The sequence below is a fragment of the Colias eurytheme genome, chromosome 21 (assembly GCF_061535395.1).
Source record: "Colias eurytheme isolate Ceu_HAF_F1 chromosome 21, ilColEury1 Martin Lab GWU primary, whole genome shotgun sequence".
In the NCBI taxonomy this organism is placed as follows: Eukaryota; Metazoa; Arthropoda; class Insecta; order Lepidoptera; family Pieridae; genus Colias; species Colias eurytheme.
The window spans coordinates 6030713-6052570 of record NC_143000.1 but is presented as its reverse complement, the minus strand read 5'-3'; the positions used below and the strand labels follow the sequence as shown (position 1 = coordinate 6052570).

The window sequence follows — 21858 nt, the reverse complement described above, 5'->3', positions numbered from 1 at the left end:
CACCCGTGTGGCTCCGCTCCTGTTTGTCTTAGCATATAGCCTTCCTTGATAAATCGGCTATCAAACACTGAAAGAATTTTTCAAATCGGACCATTAGTTCCTGAGATTAGCGCATTCAAACAAACAAACTCTTCAGCTTTATAATATTAGTACAGATAAGTTAAAATGTCTCCATTTCTTTCCATTCTATAAAGGTCTTTTATTGTAATAACAGATATATTCTTACTTCATTAGATATAACCCATTGACCACCGAGCAGCCCGATCGGGCCGAGACACAATAGATTTTCTATTGTGTCTGTGATCCGAGGACTGACGGATTAAGTTCAAATGCTATTAATTTTAACTTAATAATTAACTAATCTATTTTCATAAAATAAATAAGTAAGTTATCTCATCAACATCAGAATAAGAATTTATTATAAAACAATGCAGATAGAAAACAATTACACAATTTACATTCTTTATAAAATAATGTATTACTTCCTGAGTAATGATAATGACTCAGAATAGTTCAGAATGACTGCAAGACTGAGGTAATTTGTAACATGCATTAAGAATATATTATTTGCCTATTTTTTGTGTAGAATCTAGAAAGTTAAAATGATAATCACTTGTTCTGTGATAAAAGTCTATACAATATGATTAATAGCTTTTAGATATATGTATAATATATTTGTTAATCTTTCACACAAATACTACTAAACCAATTACAATGAAATTTGGCACACATATAGAGAGTAACTAGGATTAACATATAGGATAGGTTTTATCCCCAAAATCCCACAGGAACGGGAACTATGCTGGTTTTTCTTTGTAAACACGGATGAAGCTAGTAACAATTTAAAAAATCAAAAGATTAAAGCCTTTTGAAAATAATAATAAACTCATAGTCTGTGGTGGCTGCATCTGGTGAAAGAATTTTTGAAAGTGGTCCAGTAGATTAGCGTCTTCAAACGAATTTCTTCGACTCTTCATTCGACTTATTACTATGAGTATAGATTAACAGAATGATTCAGATCTTGACTGGATTAAACTTCTAGTGGACAGGAATATGATAATTGAGACATTGTTTAAACAATGTTATCCCAGTGGAGATGAATAAAAAAAATTGAGACATTTTTTTGCATTGTTTTTGCCTGGTAGGACACAAAATTTACCTACTTGTCCCTTAAAAGAAAGATCAATCAGTGAAACACATGTATGAATAATGTATCTGCTCCATACCCCACTAGGGGACAAGAAACATAGTTTATGCAATGTGTAAAAAAACAGTATATTGAAAAATAAGAAAAAAATTTGCACATGTCCTTCAAAATCATTATACACAACACATTTAAATAAATTATGCAATATGACCTCAACACAAATTTTAGATAAAGATTTATGCTATTACAAATTTATGAATGACTAGTTTTCCGCCCGCCGCTTGGGTTAATCCAACTTACCCTCTATATGTATGCTAAATTTCATTGTAATCAGTTCTGTAGTATTTGCGTGAAAGGGTAACAAACATACATCCATCCTCACAAACTTTCGTATTTATAATAGGAATAGGATTGATAAGTTGATTTGAAATAGCCATCAATGCTTTCTCTTATTCCCTTAGTTATAATACAAATGAATGATAATTAATTAATAGTCATTTGTTTTGTAACAAGCATTGCTTTGTTACTAATAAATATAGTAATTAAATATTTAAAAATGATTTAATGATCTTGAGATAAATATTTACTCTTATTCGAATAAAATTGATATTTAAAACCATTATGAAGTGAATGTTTTTATTATTAACATTTAAAAACAATTTTTAACATAAAATTAATATCATTGTTTATTATTTATCAAAGAAATCAATCAATTAAGATTATGTCAAACCACTTAATAATTCAGTTACATAATTACAAGTGGCAATTATGAAGTCATTACAGGTAAATTAGCTTGGAGAAATTTTTGCGTTTGTAGTAGTGTATGGTCAGCAAATAAAATAAAACAACATTTTATTTTTAGTTTTTATTTTATACAGGGTTACTTGTAAAACACCAGCAACCTCGCAGGACAAGATAGCTAACATCATAAGTAACAACATTTGTTCTACGACTTTTGGCATAACGCAATAAATTATTTTTAAATGATTTTTTAAACTTTTATTGTACTCTCCTTACATTTGTAAGTCTATGTTCTATTAATTATCGGATGGACGACGCGACGCCCCCTTCCCCCTCTCGTTCGCTTTTTGTTTACGTAATTTTTGGGAGGCGTAGAGTTTATAATATTCAGACGGAAAATTAAATGAATATTTATTTTTGTATGAAAATATAATCTAACAAATTATCAAAAGTCGTAGAACAAATGTTGTTACTTATGATGTTAGCTATCTTGTCCTGCGAGGTTGCCGGTGTTTTACAAGTAACCCTGTATATATAAGGGATTTTAAATTAAACTATATGTGTTTCTCCTCTGAAAAAGATGAGACTTTATTTTAATATTTGCACATTTAACATACATATAACTTTTACATTAACAATGTTACTAAAATGAAAAATTTACTAACCTGAAAAAGAAACGACATTTAAAGTTTAATTCTTTAGTTTGAGAAGTCAAAGGCTTGCCTCGACCATGTTTTAACACTGGAGCCATATTGAATTAACAATATAAAGTTACAACACTTACACACAAATTAAACACTAGTTATGGCCCTGCCTTCATACAAAACTGCTGAATACGCCGTTCGCACGGGAATAGAATGTGGATGCGATTTCCCTTAGTTAGCATCCAAGCTTACGTCTTTATAATTATTAAACTGTATAAATTCATTCTTTAACTCCGGTCTGCATCGTGCAGACATGGGTGTAAAAGTCTCATTTTAGCTATTAAATGTAGTTTTTAAGTACATCTGAGTTTTCATTTGGGGCCTCCGGCTGCGGGACATGTAATTCACTTCAACAAATATTATAACAATAATAACAAATAATAACAACAATCAACAAATACAAAATTTATCAATTAAACTACGTACATAATAATTATAATTTTTGAATGAAATGTGCTTTATGTTCTAACGCTACCAAACGACTGCACGTGGCACCTGCGGACAGCGTAAACTGGTTTATTCTGGTTTTGTGCGTGTTTCCACTTTCCACTATCAAGTGACGATTTATTTATTTGTTTTGTTTCGTAATTATTATGGTCAAATATTAATTATGAAACAAATTATTATGGACACGATATTTTATTGTTTCACGGTAGTCGCCTTGTCGTTTGCTCAAGGACGTAAAATTGAATGATATATTTTTTTTTATAAAGTCAAAACCATTTTCTTTCAAATAAAAACTTGTTTTTATTGAAAACAAAAGTGTTGCTAGGAATAAGTATAAAATTAAATAGTAATGTTAGGATATCGAAACATTTTTGTATAGGCCAGAACGATATAGTGGAAACGCGCTCTAAGATCTGAGTAATATACACACCACTACATATGCAAAAATTTCTCCAAGCTAATTTACCTGTACATCTTGATTGTGGTATTATAATATGATGAACTGATGACTCATTATATTAAAATATTGGTAATTATTTATTTTCTTTCACTGTACTCTTTAAAAAGCTAATATAGTGAAATGAATTGAAAATTAAACATTTTTTAAACATGATGCATTTTAATTTATAGATGCTCAATTGAGATTAACCTATTAGATTTAATTTTTATATTTTAACTTGCAAAAATATTGTTAATGAAGTGTAATGACGATTTCTTTTACTGTTTGTAATAATGCAAATGACATTAAATAGGTTCTACCTTGCACCTACATAATTAGCCGCTTCAGTTGATAACATACATATCGTAATGAATAACACATTTCACAGGAAATAGAGGCAATCGAGGAGCAATGGAGGACGGAATCGGCCGAGCTGGTCACGGCCGTCGCGCGGCTACAGGACGAGAACAAGCGGCTGCGGCGCACGGTCAACTCGCCCGCGGACGGTGAGTTCGGAAAATGTATGAGCCGCTTCTTTTTTTTTTCTTTTCGTTTTTTTTGTGCATGTCATTGGTTGTTTTTTTTCATAATGTTATGGTCTGTTTTTTTTTTAATTTAAAACGCTTAAAGTGAATGTAACACTGGTTGGTTACGTTTTTATGGCGCGTTTTTTTTTTCTTTTTTGAATTTGTTATAACACGAATACAAGGGACGCATTTAATGAACATGTTGTTTATTTCGATGAATAATTGTACCATTTATTTGAATGAATTCAGTATTTTATTCAATTTAATTCACAAATAAATTAAATTATTACTGTGAAGAGGGCACTTTCGCTGATACCCTTTAATTGACATTTTGAGTGACTATATTCCATTATTCTAGATTCGTTTGTAAAATCACTGTCCTTAGACAATTATTATTCATATTTTATTATGAGATGTTGAAATGTTGATAAAGCTAAGGCGATAATCACACAATCTCTATAAGTAAGTAATTATTTTATTGTTCTTAATAGTTCCGAATTTCGCAATTTTATCATCAAGTGATTAACCTTAGTGTGTAGGTATTCGATACCTTGAAAATCAGTATGTGGGTTTCTTATCTGGTAACCTAAATTGTGTTTTCAAACCATTTGAAACAATACCTAAAAGAACATAATGTTTTCATGTAGGTACAAAAGAAAAACATTTAGGATATTTCTAATAGCCAATAGGTACATTTATTTTTTATCAGAACAGGGACCTGACCTGTAACTGACTGGCAAATTCATTTTATGATCGCAATAACCAGCCATGGTTAATTATGGTATTATATGAATTTGCCAGTCAGTTCAATTCACGTCGTAAATTGACTAAGAATAAGAGGTCATACTACGGCCCCTGATTTAGATGTTTCCGGTAGAGTTTAATTTGTCTTGTAGAAATGGAATGTCTTCATCAAATTACAGCGTGTAGTGTTTTTTTTTTGTAATTGATTATACCCTATTAAGAAACCTTCCACATTCTATATATATCACATATAAGTACAACTGAATTATCACCTTCCTACTTATATGGATACGATTTCCTATGAAGGCTAAAAAATAGATAGAGAAAATCGATTGCTAACACGAGAAATGAAAAATCGAGAAATTGATAAAATTATTATCTGTCTTGTAGCGGATAAGATGGCTTGATGTATCATATTGTTGTAGATTAAAAAAAAAAGACAATAACATTGGGAAGTATTCTTTCTCGTGCTTTTTTGTTCCTCGCTTGTAAAATGTGGCTTTACTATTTATTTTAAATAGCGTTTATCATGTTATCCTTTGTCTGTAGTAAATAAGTACATTAGTTAGCTATAACAAAAATGCTGGGTTCGAATCCAGATCTAATCGAAGTAGGTAAGATATTTGGTTGAAAACAGGTTGCGTACATTCTTATTCCATTATTAAAATATAATTAAATTGCGGCTACTTCAAATCTTGCAAGAGATAACGAGACAATTTTCCTTTTCCAAATCATATACAGTACGTTTATTGTGTTTGTTTAAAAACATAACAATGATAAGTTTTGCTCTGAATGAAACATTATTATCTTGACACGGGTTTTAGGTTTCAGGCTCATGTAATATTCATGCGTAATTTAAATAACTAAACATTTTCTTTTTCGTTCTTTTTAATACAGATAAGAGGTCTGGAAAAAAAGGAATATTTTTTTAACTAGAACTTTCTAGAAAATTTAAAGACCATTATATAAAATGCCACAGTTTTTAATACAGCATGAATTTAATGTTATCTCACATGCCATACATCACTTTCCAGGCTACTCTTATCAGTACCTAGATTTTTAAATTGAATACTATAACAATATCTGTGTTACTTATTTAACGTATATACCTACCTATCAGAAGAAGATCAAAGTCTTAAAAATTTGCTGTATATTTTTTGTCTAGATAATACATAATTTATGCACTATAATGTTTATCGAAACTAATTTATAATATTTTAAAAATATCTGAGGCTTTTTTGCGAGCACGCTAAAAAGACGCTTTACGCGATGTAGGTAGGTTGCAATCGCAAATCATATTAATTAATATCAAATAAAAAAGTTCTTACGTACCTACCTACTGTAATTTATAATGAAAACACCTCTTTACTTCATCTTCCTAACTTCCTATGATATTAATACCTACTTATACATAGTAGGTATTTAATCACAAAGTCAAGAATGTCTTACAAATGCTTATAAATTTAACCAGCCGGTAAGTGCAGCGGTTACTGACCCTTCCCATTGCGACAATGAATCTGGTTTTGATCCCCACGCCTGAAAAACGTAGCAATAAAAAGTATTTTTAATTGATATTTTGTTTATAATATTAACCGCGGAATATGTATGTTTATAGCCTTATTCAATAGCAATGATAATAATTTATAATCTATATATCGTGAGCTTCACCATTAAGTACTAATTACACATTTTACTAATTTAATTACAAGGTTTACGATTGAAAACATCAAACCATATTGTGTTATTTCCTCAAAGGTAAAACCGCTTCCAGCGCATCTTTTTATACATTAGCTGTGCTCCACGGTTTTACCCGCAGTGCTCCGGTCCTGTTGGTCTTAGCGTGATGATATGTAGCCTATATTCTACCTCGGTAAATGGGCTATCTAACACCGGAAGATTTTTTCAAATCGGACCTGTAGTTCCCGAGATTAGCGCGCTCAAACAAACAAACTTTTCAGCTTTATAATATTATACTATACTAATATTCACTACTAGCCGTGCCCCGCGGTTTTACCCACATTGCTTTGCTCCTATTGGTCTTAGCATGATAAAATATAGCCTTATAACCTTACTCAATAAATGGGCTATTGGAAGAATTTTTCAAATCGGACCGGTAGTTCCTGAGATTAGCGCGTTCATACAAACAAACTCTTCAACTTTATAATATTAGTTCACTATTAATAAGTTATTAGAATATTACCTCACTTCCTATATTATCCACCATGAAGTTATCTATAATCTATATCCTATTCCGGCTTTTTATTCTGTCAAATTATACAAATACGGTTTCTATGTTTTACACGATCGCGTAATAACCTAACAAATTGAATGTATACTTAATATCAATAGGAAGAAGAATGATCAAGTAAATACTATAGGTATTGGTAAAGGCGGTAGAGAGACTAGTTTTCTGCATCAGACACAAAAAATGGTTTCATCAACTATATAATATATTATGATAGATCTTTATAAAAAAGTAAAACCGCGGAACCCAGCTAGTTCTAACTAAAAATCTGCGTCTTATTAGACCCCACAGGCGCAGTCGTTTGTATCTTCATTCTACTGTTATCCTCTTTGTTTGCAATATCATCCTAACAACACTATAAAATTAAGTGTAAACAGGCGTAGAGCATATTTTCGTTGTTCCGAAGGCAATTGAAAAGTTCTGCGATGTTCTAATACTGAATACGAGTTTTCGTTTACACTAAAAGATAACGAAATAATGTTCTTGCTCTAGCTCTATGTTCGATTGATGTAAATGCACCGTAATTATAATGTATGTAATATATTAATGACTTTAAATAAATAAATCAGGTACAAGCGCACCGCCATCACCAGCCAGAGAGCACGATCAAGAAGTCCTATCCCGGCTTAGTAGCACGGCGGAAAAACAGCGTGCCACACTCCGCCACCAAGAACTGCAGTTGCAAGAGAAACAACAGCTTATTGATAGTGTGAGTGATTTTGTTTACATGATTAATTTATAAGTTATAATATTTCTGTTGTTACTACTACTAGGTCCTTAATATTGTTAAATGTGTTGCGTGGAGTGTTGAAATCGGAGTAGGAAAATTTTTAATTAATAACATATTATCTATATATCTGGCCAAGAAAAGGATTTAGACTTTAGAGCGAGTGTAATCACGGGCTGTATCACCATGATATCAAAATGATAATGGTTCACAATGCGCATCATTTTGTCATTTGTTTACACCATCTACTACCCAGCAAGAATTTTGAATTTTGATAGGTGGTTAATATCTAGGAAATTAATACGTCTCTTGTATTTATAACGATTGATACGAGTAACATGTTAATAGATATAAGTTATAACTATAAAACAGTTTGTCCTGTACGTTTCTATAACATTAATAGATGTAAATCATGTGAACACGCTGCACGGAGCGCTAAATAGTAAATAGTACATACATAATTGCTAAACCATGTATGTGGCTTCACTAAATGACCATTAATTTTCATAATAATTATCAGTAGATAATATTTAAACTTGACAAACGAATGCATTAAATTTTAATCTTTTTAAATTTTAAAATTAAAATTTAATCAATTAATGTACTAAAAATCGGTCTATAAAGTACCGTCAAAACCAACATGGTAATTCTAAAGAGAGAGCTTAACATGTTGATTAACTGCTTTGATGTTACTGTATGTAATTAACTAAATACGACCTTCTGATTATGTAATTAAATTTCATTTTAAGTTGTAGGTAGAGCATTATACAATGTGCATATATTTTTACATACAACTTACACACGATCTGCGTTAGTTTTAAAAATATATGTTTTATCTCGATTGGTCTTTATGCGTTTACTATCTTCCCGCCCGCGGCTTTGCCCGCTTTGTCCAAAACCTAATAAATTATATACTAAAACCTTCCTCTTGAATCCCTCTACCTATCTCTTAAAAAACCGCATCAAAATCCGTTGCGTAGTTTGAAAGATTAAACATACAAAGGGACAGAGACAGTGACTTTGTTATACATACTATGTAGTGATACTTTGGATATTAAAAGGATGGTTCTTAACTGCCAATAACATTGCATTGCTATTAGACTACAAGCCCGCATAGGACAAAAATATGGGTCAAATGAACCACCACGGGACATATCTAGAACGATAGCAGAGCAAAAAATAATAAGATTCATCACTATGCCGTCACTTGTAAGCTGTCCAACTGAGTGCAGATGAGAATTGAAAAGTACAGGTAGACTCGGTAAATTTTGGTCATATATTTTTGTACGGCATTCTTAACCATCGATAGATCCATTAAAAATAATAAGAAACCGCTCAGTGCCGTACAAAAATGGTGGTCCACCAAGTCGGAATTTTTATTTAATTTCTGAGAGTTACCGGGGGTAAATTTGGTCATTTGACCATGTACGGCATCTGTGTCATACTATTGCTATACTGCTTTTAATCCATTATTCCGCAACGCCGTACAAAAATCATGGGGACAAGGGGAAAAAATCGAGAGTTGTAATCCCCTCTCTTTCCCCACTCCAGGGGGTCATTTGACACAACACGAAATAAATTTATTTTTAAAGTATTTTATGCATAGATAATATTTTTTCAAGTGCCGTACATTTTCGTTGGTTCAAAGGGGAAAAATCTGAAAAAGAAAAAATGCATATAACGAAATGTTTGCTTTATATTTTTCTAATAAAATATAAATATACATTAATATTAAGAAGCTCGAGGTGGTTAATTATCACCTTGGAAAGTCGGAGTCAAGTGGAATGGACTCCGTTAAATTGATGAACTAAAAAAAAAGCTATGAACGAAAAGATGTGAATTATATTCAATCAGCCCATGAATACAGGTAAAGTCACAAGCAAATGCTAGTAATATATACATATTCAAAATGTACAAGTAAAGCGCTTTCAAATGATACCAAACACGGCATATTTATCTTAACTTAATTTTTTTACTCTGTATGTTTTGTCCGCTAGAGGGCGCCACATTAGATTTTGTGAAACCCCATATAGCCTTTAGCTAGCTGGTCACTGATTATCCAGTGAACAATTCAGACGCTTCTTATGATATGTCATTTGTCGAATTCTGATAAGTAGTTTAGAAGTTACGAGGGAATAGATGAACATACATACATGACCTGTCAAAACCATAACCCTCCTTTTGCTTTGCCGTAGTTGGGTAAAAATATGTTAATGCCGTACTGTATCAAATGGCCATAAAGCACCCTTAAAATTGTAGCTTTCGTCGCTTTCATCAGCCTAAAAGATGTGGTCTGCACAAAAATGTACGGCATCGTTTTTTCCTAATTTATCTATGTTAATACTATTTAAAACAACGAATAAAGTGTAGAAAACTATTATATTTCATTAATCTACGATGTTTAAACTTTAACAAAATTTCTGGGTTTGCATTTCTCTATAACTTTTTTTAGAACGGTTTCTTTTGAACGGCAATATTATACAACAATTGAATTTTACAATATCATGTTAAAAAAAAAGTTCCCGTACAGGGTCAAATGACCTTACAGCTCTTTATATCAAGAATTCGATGAAATTAAGATGATTATTGGTATACATTTAAAAGAACAATTATTTTTTGACGGCATTGCTTTTAATAGTACTTTTGAGTGCTAGATAATGTTTTGGAACCGAAGCCGTACTTAGTCAAAGGGGGTCACCCCTGGAGTGGGGAAAGAGAGGGGATTACAACTCTCGATTTTTTCCCCTTGTCCCCATGATTTTTGTACGGCGTTGCGGAATAATGGATTAAAAGCAGTATAGCAATCGTATGACACAGATGCCGTACATGGTCAAATGACCAAATTTACCCCGGGTAACTCTCGGAAATTAAATAAAAATTCCGACTTGGTGGACCCACATTTTTGTACGGCACTGAGCGGTTTCTTATTATTTTTAATGGATCTATCGATGGTTAAGAATGCCGTACAAAAATATATGACCAAAATTTACCGAGTCTACCTGTACTTTTCAATTCTCATCTGCACTCAGTTGGACAGCTTACAAGTGACGGCATAGTGATGAATCTTATTATTTTTTGCTCTTCTTTCGTACTAGATATGTCCCGTGGTGGTTCATTTGACCCATATTTTTTTCATATGCGGGCTTGTAGTCTATATAGTAAATAAATAGATTTATAGACCGGACTCTCAGTGGAGTTTCGTTTGCAAAAATACCGGACCTAAATCTGACTTCTGATTACTGATATATATTGTATAGATCCCAGACATCGTATAGACAGATGTTGCCAACCAGTTTTGTGGTCCCCCTCTCCCCACAACGGTAATTAAATATGGCATACAAAGAAAAAAATAAAAATTTCCAAAACATGCCGCGTGGGGTATCAAATGAAAGAGCTTATTGAGTAGATCACGAATATATAGCATACTATAACATTTCTTACACTTTCTCTAAGATTTTTTAGAAAATTTACGAAAATGGTCCATTTTTGAGTTAACTTTAAACCACTATAGATTGAAAACTCATGAATATATTTTTTAAATTATTTTTTTTAATATTTAACAATAGTCCATTGTTTACGATTCAATAGTTCGTACAGTGAAATAGTTGCATGGGGGAGTGGGGGGAGCATTCAAAGATGGCGAGTATATTTTCAAGTTTAGACGAGGCTGATGAAGTTAAGAGGCTGATTCAAAAATGTTCTGCCATATTTTTCATTCTGTCAAACACAACGACAGTGCAGAGATAATTATTCTAAGCCCTGACACGGATATTTTTGTATTAGGCCTTTATTTATGGCATAAACTTGAAAATATACTCGCCATCTTTGAATGCTTCCCCCACTCCCCCATGCAACTATTTCACTGTACGAACTATTGAATCGTCAACAATGGACTATTGTTAATTATTTAAAATAATAATTTAAAAAATATATTCATGAGTTTTCAATCTATAGTGGTTTAAAGTAAACTCAAAAATGGACCATTTTCGTAAATTTTCTAAAAAATCTTAGAGAAAGTGTAAGAAATGTTATAGTATGCTATATATTCGTGATCTACTCAATAAGCTCTTTCATTTGATACCCCACGCGGCATGTTTTGGAAATGTTTATTTTTTTCTTTGTATGCCATATTTAATTACCGGGGTGCGGGGAAGGGGACCACAAAACTGGTTGGCAACATATGTTTATAGGATGTCTGGGATCTATACAATATATATCAGAAGTCAGATTTAGGTCCGCTATTTATGCAAACGAACATCTCCTTGGAGCCTGCTCTATTACGCTCAGTTGAATATTGCATAACGTTATAAGTGTGAATTAAAAAACGAAATCATCCATTATTAACCGAAAGTATAGATATCTTAAAGCGATTATTAAGGAGGCGTTTTCCAATTTAACTCTAATTTAATAAAGGATTAATTTTCTAGTCTCACTTTACTAACTTCAAAACAAAGTCGCTTCCCGTAGTCTGACACTCATATATACCTATGCTTAGATCTTTAAAACTATGAAACCCATTTTGATGTGAGTTTTATTAATAGATAGAGGAACATTTTTACCTATAACAATGTATAATTGTACCCTTGCGGAACGGGTCGCTAGTGCAATATAACTACCAAAGTGTATTTGAAAATTGTATACCGGAAAATATTAATTTCAAAGTATATTAAGGTATCAAAACCAAACGCCCTTTAATTACAAGTTGCTTACGTAATTTTAATTAGAATGATCGTTAAATCCTTCTCGTGAAATTTTACAATAACCACACGGAGAAAATGTAGCTTGGTAAAGGACATGTTTGGCAAGGTTTGAATTCTTCGGCGTACAACGACTTATTCAATACCTAATTCAAATTTCATTGTAAAATGGTGTGCGTAAATAAATATATTATACCGTTTGGTTTAATTTATTAGTCTTTATATTTTATGGTATGAGTAAAATAGTACATGTTATTGCGCGTTTTAGTATGAACATAATATAAAATATTAGATACCTAATTGCCCCGGCTTTTACCTGCAGGTTGATACGGTATACAAAGAAAAGAATACACATATATTAAATGATTTTATGCTAATGAAATAACGTAATTTAGTAGGTACCTTACTTAGTTCAAACAATTTTATTTTGTTGTATTAGATATAACAAGTTTCACAAAATCATCAAGAAAAAAAAGTAAAATCAATTTAAAAGCAATTACAACTGTCTTACGCTCGCGTTTGTAACCATACCGTGGCAACACTGAATGTAGTAAGAATTACGATTTCCTGCTATCAATAACGATTGACTCTAATTAGGTATAAATAAATATTTCAGGACATTTTTCACAGACGGCACGATGTGATCCCATATTAAGTTCTCCATTTGTTTAATGTCATAATAAAATCCAAATAAAATGGCTAATAAAAATAACATATACATATACATACATAATACATATATATATACATATATATATATACATATAATTTTAAATATATTATATAATATAGATAATTAACACCCAGAAACAGAGCAAATTTGAACTAGGTGAGAATCGAAACCACGACCTCTGGCTTCGAAGCCAGCTACCAACTAACCGGTCAGTCAAAATGGTCTCTACAATGTTTTACGTGAGTTCTGCACAAGTTAATCTTGATGCTATCGAAAGAAAGTATACTGAGGCTAATGATATAGTGGCATCGATTGTATTGTTTCATTTTGTATGAAATTGCGCAGTGCAATTTGGCAAACGGCGATGTACAAGTTTATTACAGTGTGTCTTTGAGGAAAGTACGGTTTAACGTTTGATGCGGTAATTGCACGGTTACGCAAGTGATGATTGTGAAGTTCCTTTACAGGGTTTTGGAGTGATGATGCGTACAAAAACAATGATTTCTATAGCTTATGTGTTATTCTGATACATAAGGTATATCACTGCCAAGTATTATGAAAATCCATTCAGTGGCTTTCCTGGGAACAACAAGAATCAGCCCTCACAAACTTTCGCATTTATAATATTAGTAGGATATGTAATGTTGGTAGGATTTAGTCTTCAGACCTTGTTTTGGCACGCGGTAGTGGTCGCAATGCGGTATAGAGTAAAGTAGAACTTAATGCTAGAGAGTATTTTAAAGTGTTCCGTCGAGAGTTGTTGGAGAAAGGCATCCCTTTCTTTTACCTAATTTATAATTAAACCGATTAATGTAGGCATAATTATTTATAGGTATATCTCTCGCTAAAATGAATTTTCACGGTTACCCTCTTATACCACAGCAATGTATACGATTGACTGCAACTAAAGAACTTTCCTCGGTGACGAAGACAATCTTTACAAAGAATCTATTTTTACATTCTACAAACATTGCTCTACAATAATAGCTGATATTTACTAAGCGCAAAATGGAATTAAACTGTAATCTCTGATGTATTAAATGGATTACGTCACGCAACTTGCCGACCGCGTCGTCACATGCTCAAGCCTTTCACTCGGTATCATCGGTTATCTATTTTAACTGGTGTAAGTTATTGAAAAATGGTAGAAGATGTACAGGCACTACTGTGTAATTTTTCTTTAAGGTACAATTGAGACAATAATCATTATACTTAAAAAAAAGAAATTTAAAATTTACTTTTCTTTTGTCAAAATTTTATCGAAACTTAGTAGAATGGAAAGTCATTTCTATGAAGTCATTCATAAATTAAAATAGTTATGAACGAATATCTCAATCCGTTTATAATCGTGATCGTGATACATCAGCAATACTTTACGTAGGTAGTACCCATTATAAATGATGTCTTGTTATATTCTCTCGTAATGTTAGCAAAATGGGAATCGGTGAAGAAGGTATTCATAGAAGCCTTTATACATTGCTCAAAAGTTTATTTATATCTTTACTTTCTTATTTATGAGAATTTGCGTAATTTCCAAGGCTATTTAAACGTTCGTTTTTTGGGATTTTAATGGTGATATGATTAAAAACGGAATGTATTTCATAATATTATTACAACTTACGTTTTAAATGCACTTGAGAATAATCTTCTTATATATAAAAATGAATCGCAAAATGTGTTGGTAAGCGCATAACTCGAGAACGGCTGAACCGATTTCGATAATTCTTTTTTTATTATATTCCTTGAAGTACGAGGATGGTTTTTATGTAGAGAAAACGTAAATATGTACCACGGGCGAAGCCGGGGCGGACCGCTAGTTGTAGATAAATATTGTGAAATGTTTTGACATTAAACATGGAATTATGTTAATTTTCGAAAGGAGTAAAAATTTATAAAAGTTTGTATTCGTGAAATGGAAACGTTTCACTATAGATTAAAGTTTTATATGAAGTATGCATCGTCACTTTAATCTATAATTACATACGAATTAACTGAATGCAATAGGATATCATCCAATTATAAGTAAGTAAATAGATAGGTACAACGTTGCTAGGATGTAGTACTTTATGAGTAGGTACAATACCAATAGTTTAAAACACGTGCTGATATTGATTGATATTTGAAATCTAATAACAATGAATTTTCTAGATAAATTATTTCAAACAGAAAGTTTCATTATACATGAAAATCTCAATTCTAACTGGTATTCCCAAATTACATAAATAGGTATACTATGTCGTGCTTAAAACTTGCAGAGATTTCCTCAGATTTCAATTGAGATATACCTACGTAGGTATTATAAATCTATCTATACTATACTATCATAATTTTACGTTGGTTCATAGTAAATTATGTTGGAAAGATCGCGATGGAATAATTTGAAGAATTTCGCAAATAACTTGAAAATGTCGGTGTCAAAGTTGACTTTATTGATTCTGTCTGGAATTACCGCAATAGCCCTTAGCGGTTGCGACCAGCGAGCGAATAATAAGCGTGCCGATGCGTGAATGCGACAAAATCAAACTGAATTAGACGATGTTTGTGTTTATTATCGACCGTAACGTCTCGCGTGTTTATATGTTATGGTGTAAGTTAGAGTTAAGGCATTTTTCATAATGCCTATATTCATAAAACGGGTCCACTTATTTTTGAATGTATTTAAAACGAACTAAAACATATTTTCTCTTTATAAAAGTAGTAAATGTAATCATTCATTTGGTATTCAAATTGTCTTTCACATTTCTTTCGCTATCTATATTTAAAAGACGAAAAAGAACAGATACAGTTACATATATTATCTACTGAAATTAATATATAACATTTCTCACCTCTGCTCTACATTACAGTTTATTTAACATCGCTACAAATAAGTCAAAATATAATTCAATTGTCTTTAAACAAAGGCATTTTTTTTGTCGTGGGAAACAAATTTGGCGACCCGGAAATATATAATTACGTCTATTGTTATTCATCTGCTTTCATATTTTATGTTTTATTTAAATTTTAAACTTTATAATGAAATCTAAATTATTGTAACGAACATCAATTAGGTACAGTCTAAAGCACCTTTACCACCACCTTTTTAACCGACTTCAAAAAAAAGGAGGAGGTTATCAATTTTTTTTTTATGTATGTACACCGATTACTCCGTGGTTTCTGAACCGATTTACGTGATTCTTTTTTTGTTCGATGCGGGATGGTGACAATTGGTCCCATAAAAATTTTATTCGGATAGGCCCAGTAGTTTTTATTTTATGAGCATTTTTGTCTGTATTTGTAAATGTTGCAAGTGCAAGTTTGAAGTCGGTTGTTTTTAACGCAGTTATTGACTTGTTGTGTTAAAGTCCAGAAGAAATACGTATGTGCCAGGTTCCCTAATAGTGCAGTTTCCAGACAATCACATTTTAGCTTCTTAAATCAGTCATGTTTGTCGGGTCTTGCCAAAAATTAAACTCAAACTCAAACATTTATTTATTCAACTAGACTTCGTTTAGAAGCGCTTTTGAATCGTCAAAATACAGGAAAATAATTATTTCTATGAAAAGAAAGGCTCTTCAAGATAACCAATAAGTGATAATTTTGAGAATACAATTGCCATAAACTTACATGAGTTTTAGTTCCGTATAATATCTTAAAACTGCATCTGCTTTTTCCAAAATACCATCCGACAAAGCAAAGCCAAAACACGTAATTACGTTCCGTTTGATTTAATACAACACAGATTAAACTATCATTATAGATAGTACCATAGAATTTGACACAAGCAATTACCCACTTCAAAATGTTACGTAACTTTCAAAATTAAAGTTTAAGCTATGAAAGTAATGTTACACAACTAGTTGAGTCGATAACGCGTGAGGTAAAAAGTTAACTATAGAACCCGCTTGGCTAATTATTTTTTGCGGAAGTGATCAGTCTTGATTTTTTTCCTTGTTTAATGGGATAATAATATGAATGTCCGCAACAGTATGCGAAACGAAAGGATTGCATTTTTCATAAATAACCTATAACTTGGTATAGGTCAATTTTTGTCAAAGATAATCATATCTATTCTTATGTATCTGTGTGTATAGGTTCAAATAATTTGCTTGATCAAATACTCTCTCATTGTTATTTCAATCGCATGTAAATCGTGTTTGTAAAGATATCAAAGTAATGGGTGTAAATCGATATAAAATCTGCGTGAGGAATGAGCGTGCTGTACTCGCCTGGCTTCGGCTTAGATGACATGATATGCGTCATACCGTTGGCAAATCCCTGCTGATGTAATTGATAGTACAACAATGGGAGATAAAAAAATAAAATACAGTAATACTAGAGGTCCGCCCCGGCTTCGCCCGTGGTGTGGTATATATGAAAAATAGATGTTGACTGATTCTCAGACTTACCCGATATGCACAGAAAATTTCATGAGAATCGGTCCACCCGTTTCGGAGGAGTATGGAGACTAACATTGTGACACGAGAATTTTATATATAAGATTAATAAATAAAGTAATACAGCCGTACAAATAAAACCTTGCTTATTCAAACCTTATGCAATGCATAGATATGATAAGAATAAATAAAGAATAAGGATGTCATAATTTCTTACAAATAAATTTGGAATAACGTCGATGTATCTATGCTCACGCTATGCAATAGGCGCGAAGCGGCAACGTCGCAATTCATTCACAAAATTATGAAAAACATTGAAATTGTCTACGGTTAAGCCTTGGTGCTGTCATTTTGCTGACGCTCGTTTGACTTCGTCGAATTTGTTGTGAAGTTTCGTCGAATTTGTTGTGAAGTTTCACGATGTTCTGTTTATTTATTTTTTAAATATTTATTGGAAATAATTTAAATATATCATTAAATATGCAAGCAAATGAAAGAGAACGCTATCCAATATCTGGAGAACAGAAGATAAACCCACCTTGAGATAGAGAGTTGCCAAATAACTGGTACTCAAAACATACAACTCCAGGCTTAGAAGATTTATATTTTCAACGAAAGTGTATATTATTGTGATAAGTTTAGAAATAAGTTTTATGTATGTATGGTTTGGCGCATGTTGTAAATAAATAAATCATTATAAATATCAAAAGGGTTTTTCATAATTTCGTATATTTTGACATTTCATACAAAATTTTCCATTTCAATAGGTACGTAATGAAATTATTAATTTGCTCAACTTTTTCTACTTCTCGTATTACTCTCATTGCTATTATCTCAAATTTAGGCTGAAAATTGCTTCTAAAACTTGTAAAACACAGCACAATGTACTAAAAGATATGTTATAACTCGGTTATGTCAGACTTATACTAGGGTGGTAGCCGTAATAAGGACGGAATAGCATTAGTATGAATACTTATTACGAAGTTATACTACTTAGTTTATTCTTTGCATAAAATGTTATAACTCGTTTATTTGTACGGCTGTTAGTTTCTGGGATTCTGACTTCGCTACCCCGTTATACGCGAATTTGGAGTTACACATTTGCGCATCTTAGAAATTGAAAATAACGAATCAATTGACTTTAAAAAATCTATAGATATTTGTAAAGAAAATATAATGAAAGATTTTGAATGAAAAATATAGATCTGTGAAGCTTTAAATGAAAAGTTGGGCCCCGACTTACGTGAATGACTTACGCTATCTCTTGATTTCACCTATCACGTAAGTCTGGGGTATTACTGTATAATTACTTCCATGAAGCTGATGAAGTTTTAGTACTATAGATAAACGGTGTTCCCGAACAATTATGATATTTTAGCCTTCAAGAAAGCATATATTATGACCGTAAAAGGTCACCAATGCACCTGCATCAACGACAGTGACAGACACTAACAAGTTTTTATGGGTGGTCGTGACTGGTGACTTAACATAAGGTGGCCCACCTGTCCCTGTGCTTGCTCTTCCATAAAAAGGTCTGTATCATGATTTCTGAAAGCAGTATTTTTTCCTGCACCCGTACCATGGATCCGCAGTATTTTTTCTGGTATGGATGAATGACAGCGCTCTATATATTTTCGTTAGAAATTAAACTGTTATAAGACATCATGATAACCCTCCTGATATCCACTTGTGTGAAGGCAAGCTAGTTGAATACTGGGTAATGTTGATCCGTTCTGATATTCTATGCAGGAGGTCTATTTCCAACCATGCATCATACGTCTATCGCTATTATGGTATGGCTAGTTGATTCGGAATTTAATGCAACAATATTAGCAATGGAATTTTAATATTTGAAATGCTAATATTGTTCTTTTGTCATATTATGCTCTATAGGTAGGTACTATAAGTAATCTTATCTATACTAATATCATAAATCTGAAGAGTTTGTTTGTTTGAACGAGCTAATCTTAGGAACTTCTGGTCCGATTTGAAAAATTCTTTCTATGTTAGATAGCCCATTAATCGAGGAAGACTATAGGCTATATATCATCACGCTAAGACTAACAAGAGCGGAGCAATGCGGGTAAAACCGTGGGGCACAGCTAGTAGACTGATATAAAGTAATAAAGGCTGCTGTAATCAATTTCGCTTGGTTTAATTTATTTTATTTATTTTTACACTTTATTGTACAATACCAGTAATAAAAAACATATATAATTTAACATAGAGAACATGAATATGGTAAGTGCACAATTGGCGGCCTTATTGCTTAAAGCAATCTCTTCCAGGCAACCGTAAAAATAAAGGTTTCTGAATTATTAAACGAAATTCTGAATCAATTTGTACTGTAAATAGAAAGCGTAGGTTCCTAGCTTTTCAATTGGTTAGAGAAACTTTCTGTTACAAAAATAAAAGTTGCTCGTGTACTCCAAAATAGAGCTTTGATCGATAAAGGTTAAAGTCTAACAGCCGTACAAATAAAAACTTGCTTATTCAAACCTTATGCAATGCATAGATATGATAAGAATAAATAAAGAATAAGGATGTCATAATTTCTTACAAATAAATTTGGAATAACGTCGATGTATCTATGCTCACGCTATGCAATAGGCGCGAAGCGGCAACGTCGCAATTCATTCATAAAATTATGAAAAGCATTGAAATTGTCTACGGTTAAGCCTTGGTGCTGTCATTTTGCTGACGTTTGACTTCGTCGAATTTGTTGTGAAGTTTCATCATACGATGTTCTGTTTATTTATTTTTTAAATATTTATTGGAAATAATTTAAATATATCATTAAATATGCAAGCAAATGATAGATAACGCGATCCGCTATGCGAAGATAAACCCACCTTGAGATAGAGAGTTGCCAAATAACTGGTACTCAAAACATACAACTCCAGGCTTAGAAGATTTATATTTTCAACGAAAGTGTATATATTATTGTGATAAGTTTAGAAATAAGTTTTATGTATGTATGGTTTGGCGCATGTTGTAAATAAATAAATCATTATAAATATCAAAAGGGTTTTTCATAATTTCGTATATTTGGTTTGGCGCATGTTGTAAATAAATAAATCATTATAAATATCAAAAGGGTTTTTCATAATTTCGTATATTTTGACATTTCATACAAAATTTTCCATTTCAATAGGTACGTAATGAAATTATTAATTTGCTCAACTTTTTCTACTTCTCGTATTACTCTCATTGCTATTATCTCAAATTTAGATTGAAAATTGCTTCTAAAACTTGTAAAACACAGCACAATGTACTAAAAGATATGTTATAACTCGGTTATGTCAGACTTATACTAGGGTGGTAGCCGTAATAAGGACGGAATAGCATTAGTATGAATACTTATTACGAAGTTATACTAGGTTACATTTATTTCGTGTTTATTTGTATGATTTTTCCTTATTCTTAGTTTATTCTTTGCATAAAATGTTATAACTCGTTTATTTGTACGGCTGTAAATGTTAAGATAAAGAAGCACTTTGGTTGCTAAAATGATACCAATACAAAAATAGTTAATACCTTCTTGTGAAAGTCTATACGAAGTTGGAGGCTTGCGTAATCAATCATACAGCTGCTTTTGTGAATGGATAATTTTCGGCATATCATAAACGAATAAAAATCTAAAAACGTTTAGCTCTGTTATAGGTATACTGGCAAATTCTGTCACCAACAAATGATTTTCTTTATATATATAGTTCGTGTACACGAGTAGATATTATTTAGAAACAAAGGGTGACTAATTTATTTGTTTCATTAGTTGATAAATGATTGGTAATATGCACCATGTATAGTAATAAACGTATATTCAGATTTCAATTTCCTCAATAATTTCCCTTTTTCAATGAGTATCCAAAAAAAAGCACGGTTCAAAATCATATGCATATTTCATAGAATGTTTATTCTTTTACTCAACAATTTCTCAATGATAAAAATATATGATATATACTCCTATAATTCATCAGAACAGGCTTTATATTATATTCATGTTTAGCATGTGTTTCTTTTTCTATTGTCATTACACTTTTTTCATTAGGTACTATTCCATATAAGTCCAGCATAACAAATATAAATAGATTCAGATGTGTCGCGTCACACATTCGTTTTCAGAATATCAATACTTGTGCTATTGTTGGCATTTCGACTTAGCAATGGTGAAAAGGATTTTTCCATTTATAGAGCCGTGAAATAAAAGAAAACAAATAGGACCGAAGTAATTTGATCAGACATCAAATTAGATGGGATGTGTTGGGTGTTTTCCCTTAGGCCTATCATCCACTGGAGATGTGGGAGAGAAGAAATCTGACGCGTCATGATCCAAGTTATCTATTTCAGGCGTAGTTGAAATAAGTTGACGAAGGTCCTGAATGAGAATT

At 31.9% G+C, this 21858-nt stretch overlaps 1 protein-coding gene across 5 annotated transcripts in view; it reads left to right on the top strand.

Moving 5' to 3' along the window:
* The window catches only part of Rilpl (Rab interacting lysosomal protein like), a 47347-nt gene that overhangs the window by 1391 nt on the left and 24098 nt on the right, over positions 1 to 21858 (top strand). For 4 of the 5 annotated variants that reach the window (XM_090114268.1, XM_090114265.1, XM_090114264.1 and 1 more), the window contains exons 2-3: positions 3867 to 3999; positions 7564 to 7703. In XM_090114268.1, coding sequence (XP_089970394.1) covers positions 3867 to 3999; positions 7564 to 7703 — 273 coding nt within the window. The remainder of the gene's footprint in view (positions 1 to 3866; positions 4000 to 7563; positions 7704 to 21858) is intronic. The other variant, XM_090114266.1, reaches the window with a different exon arrangement.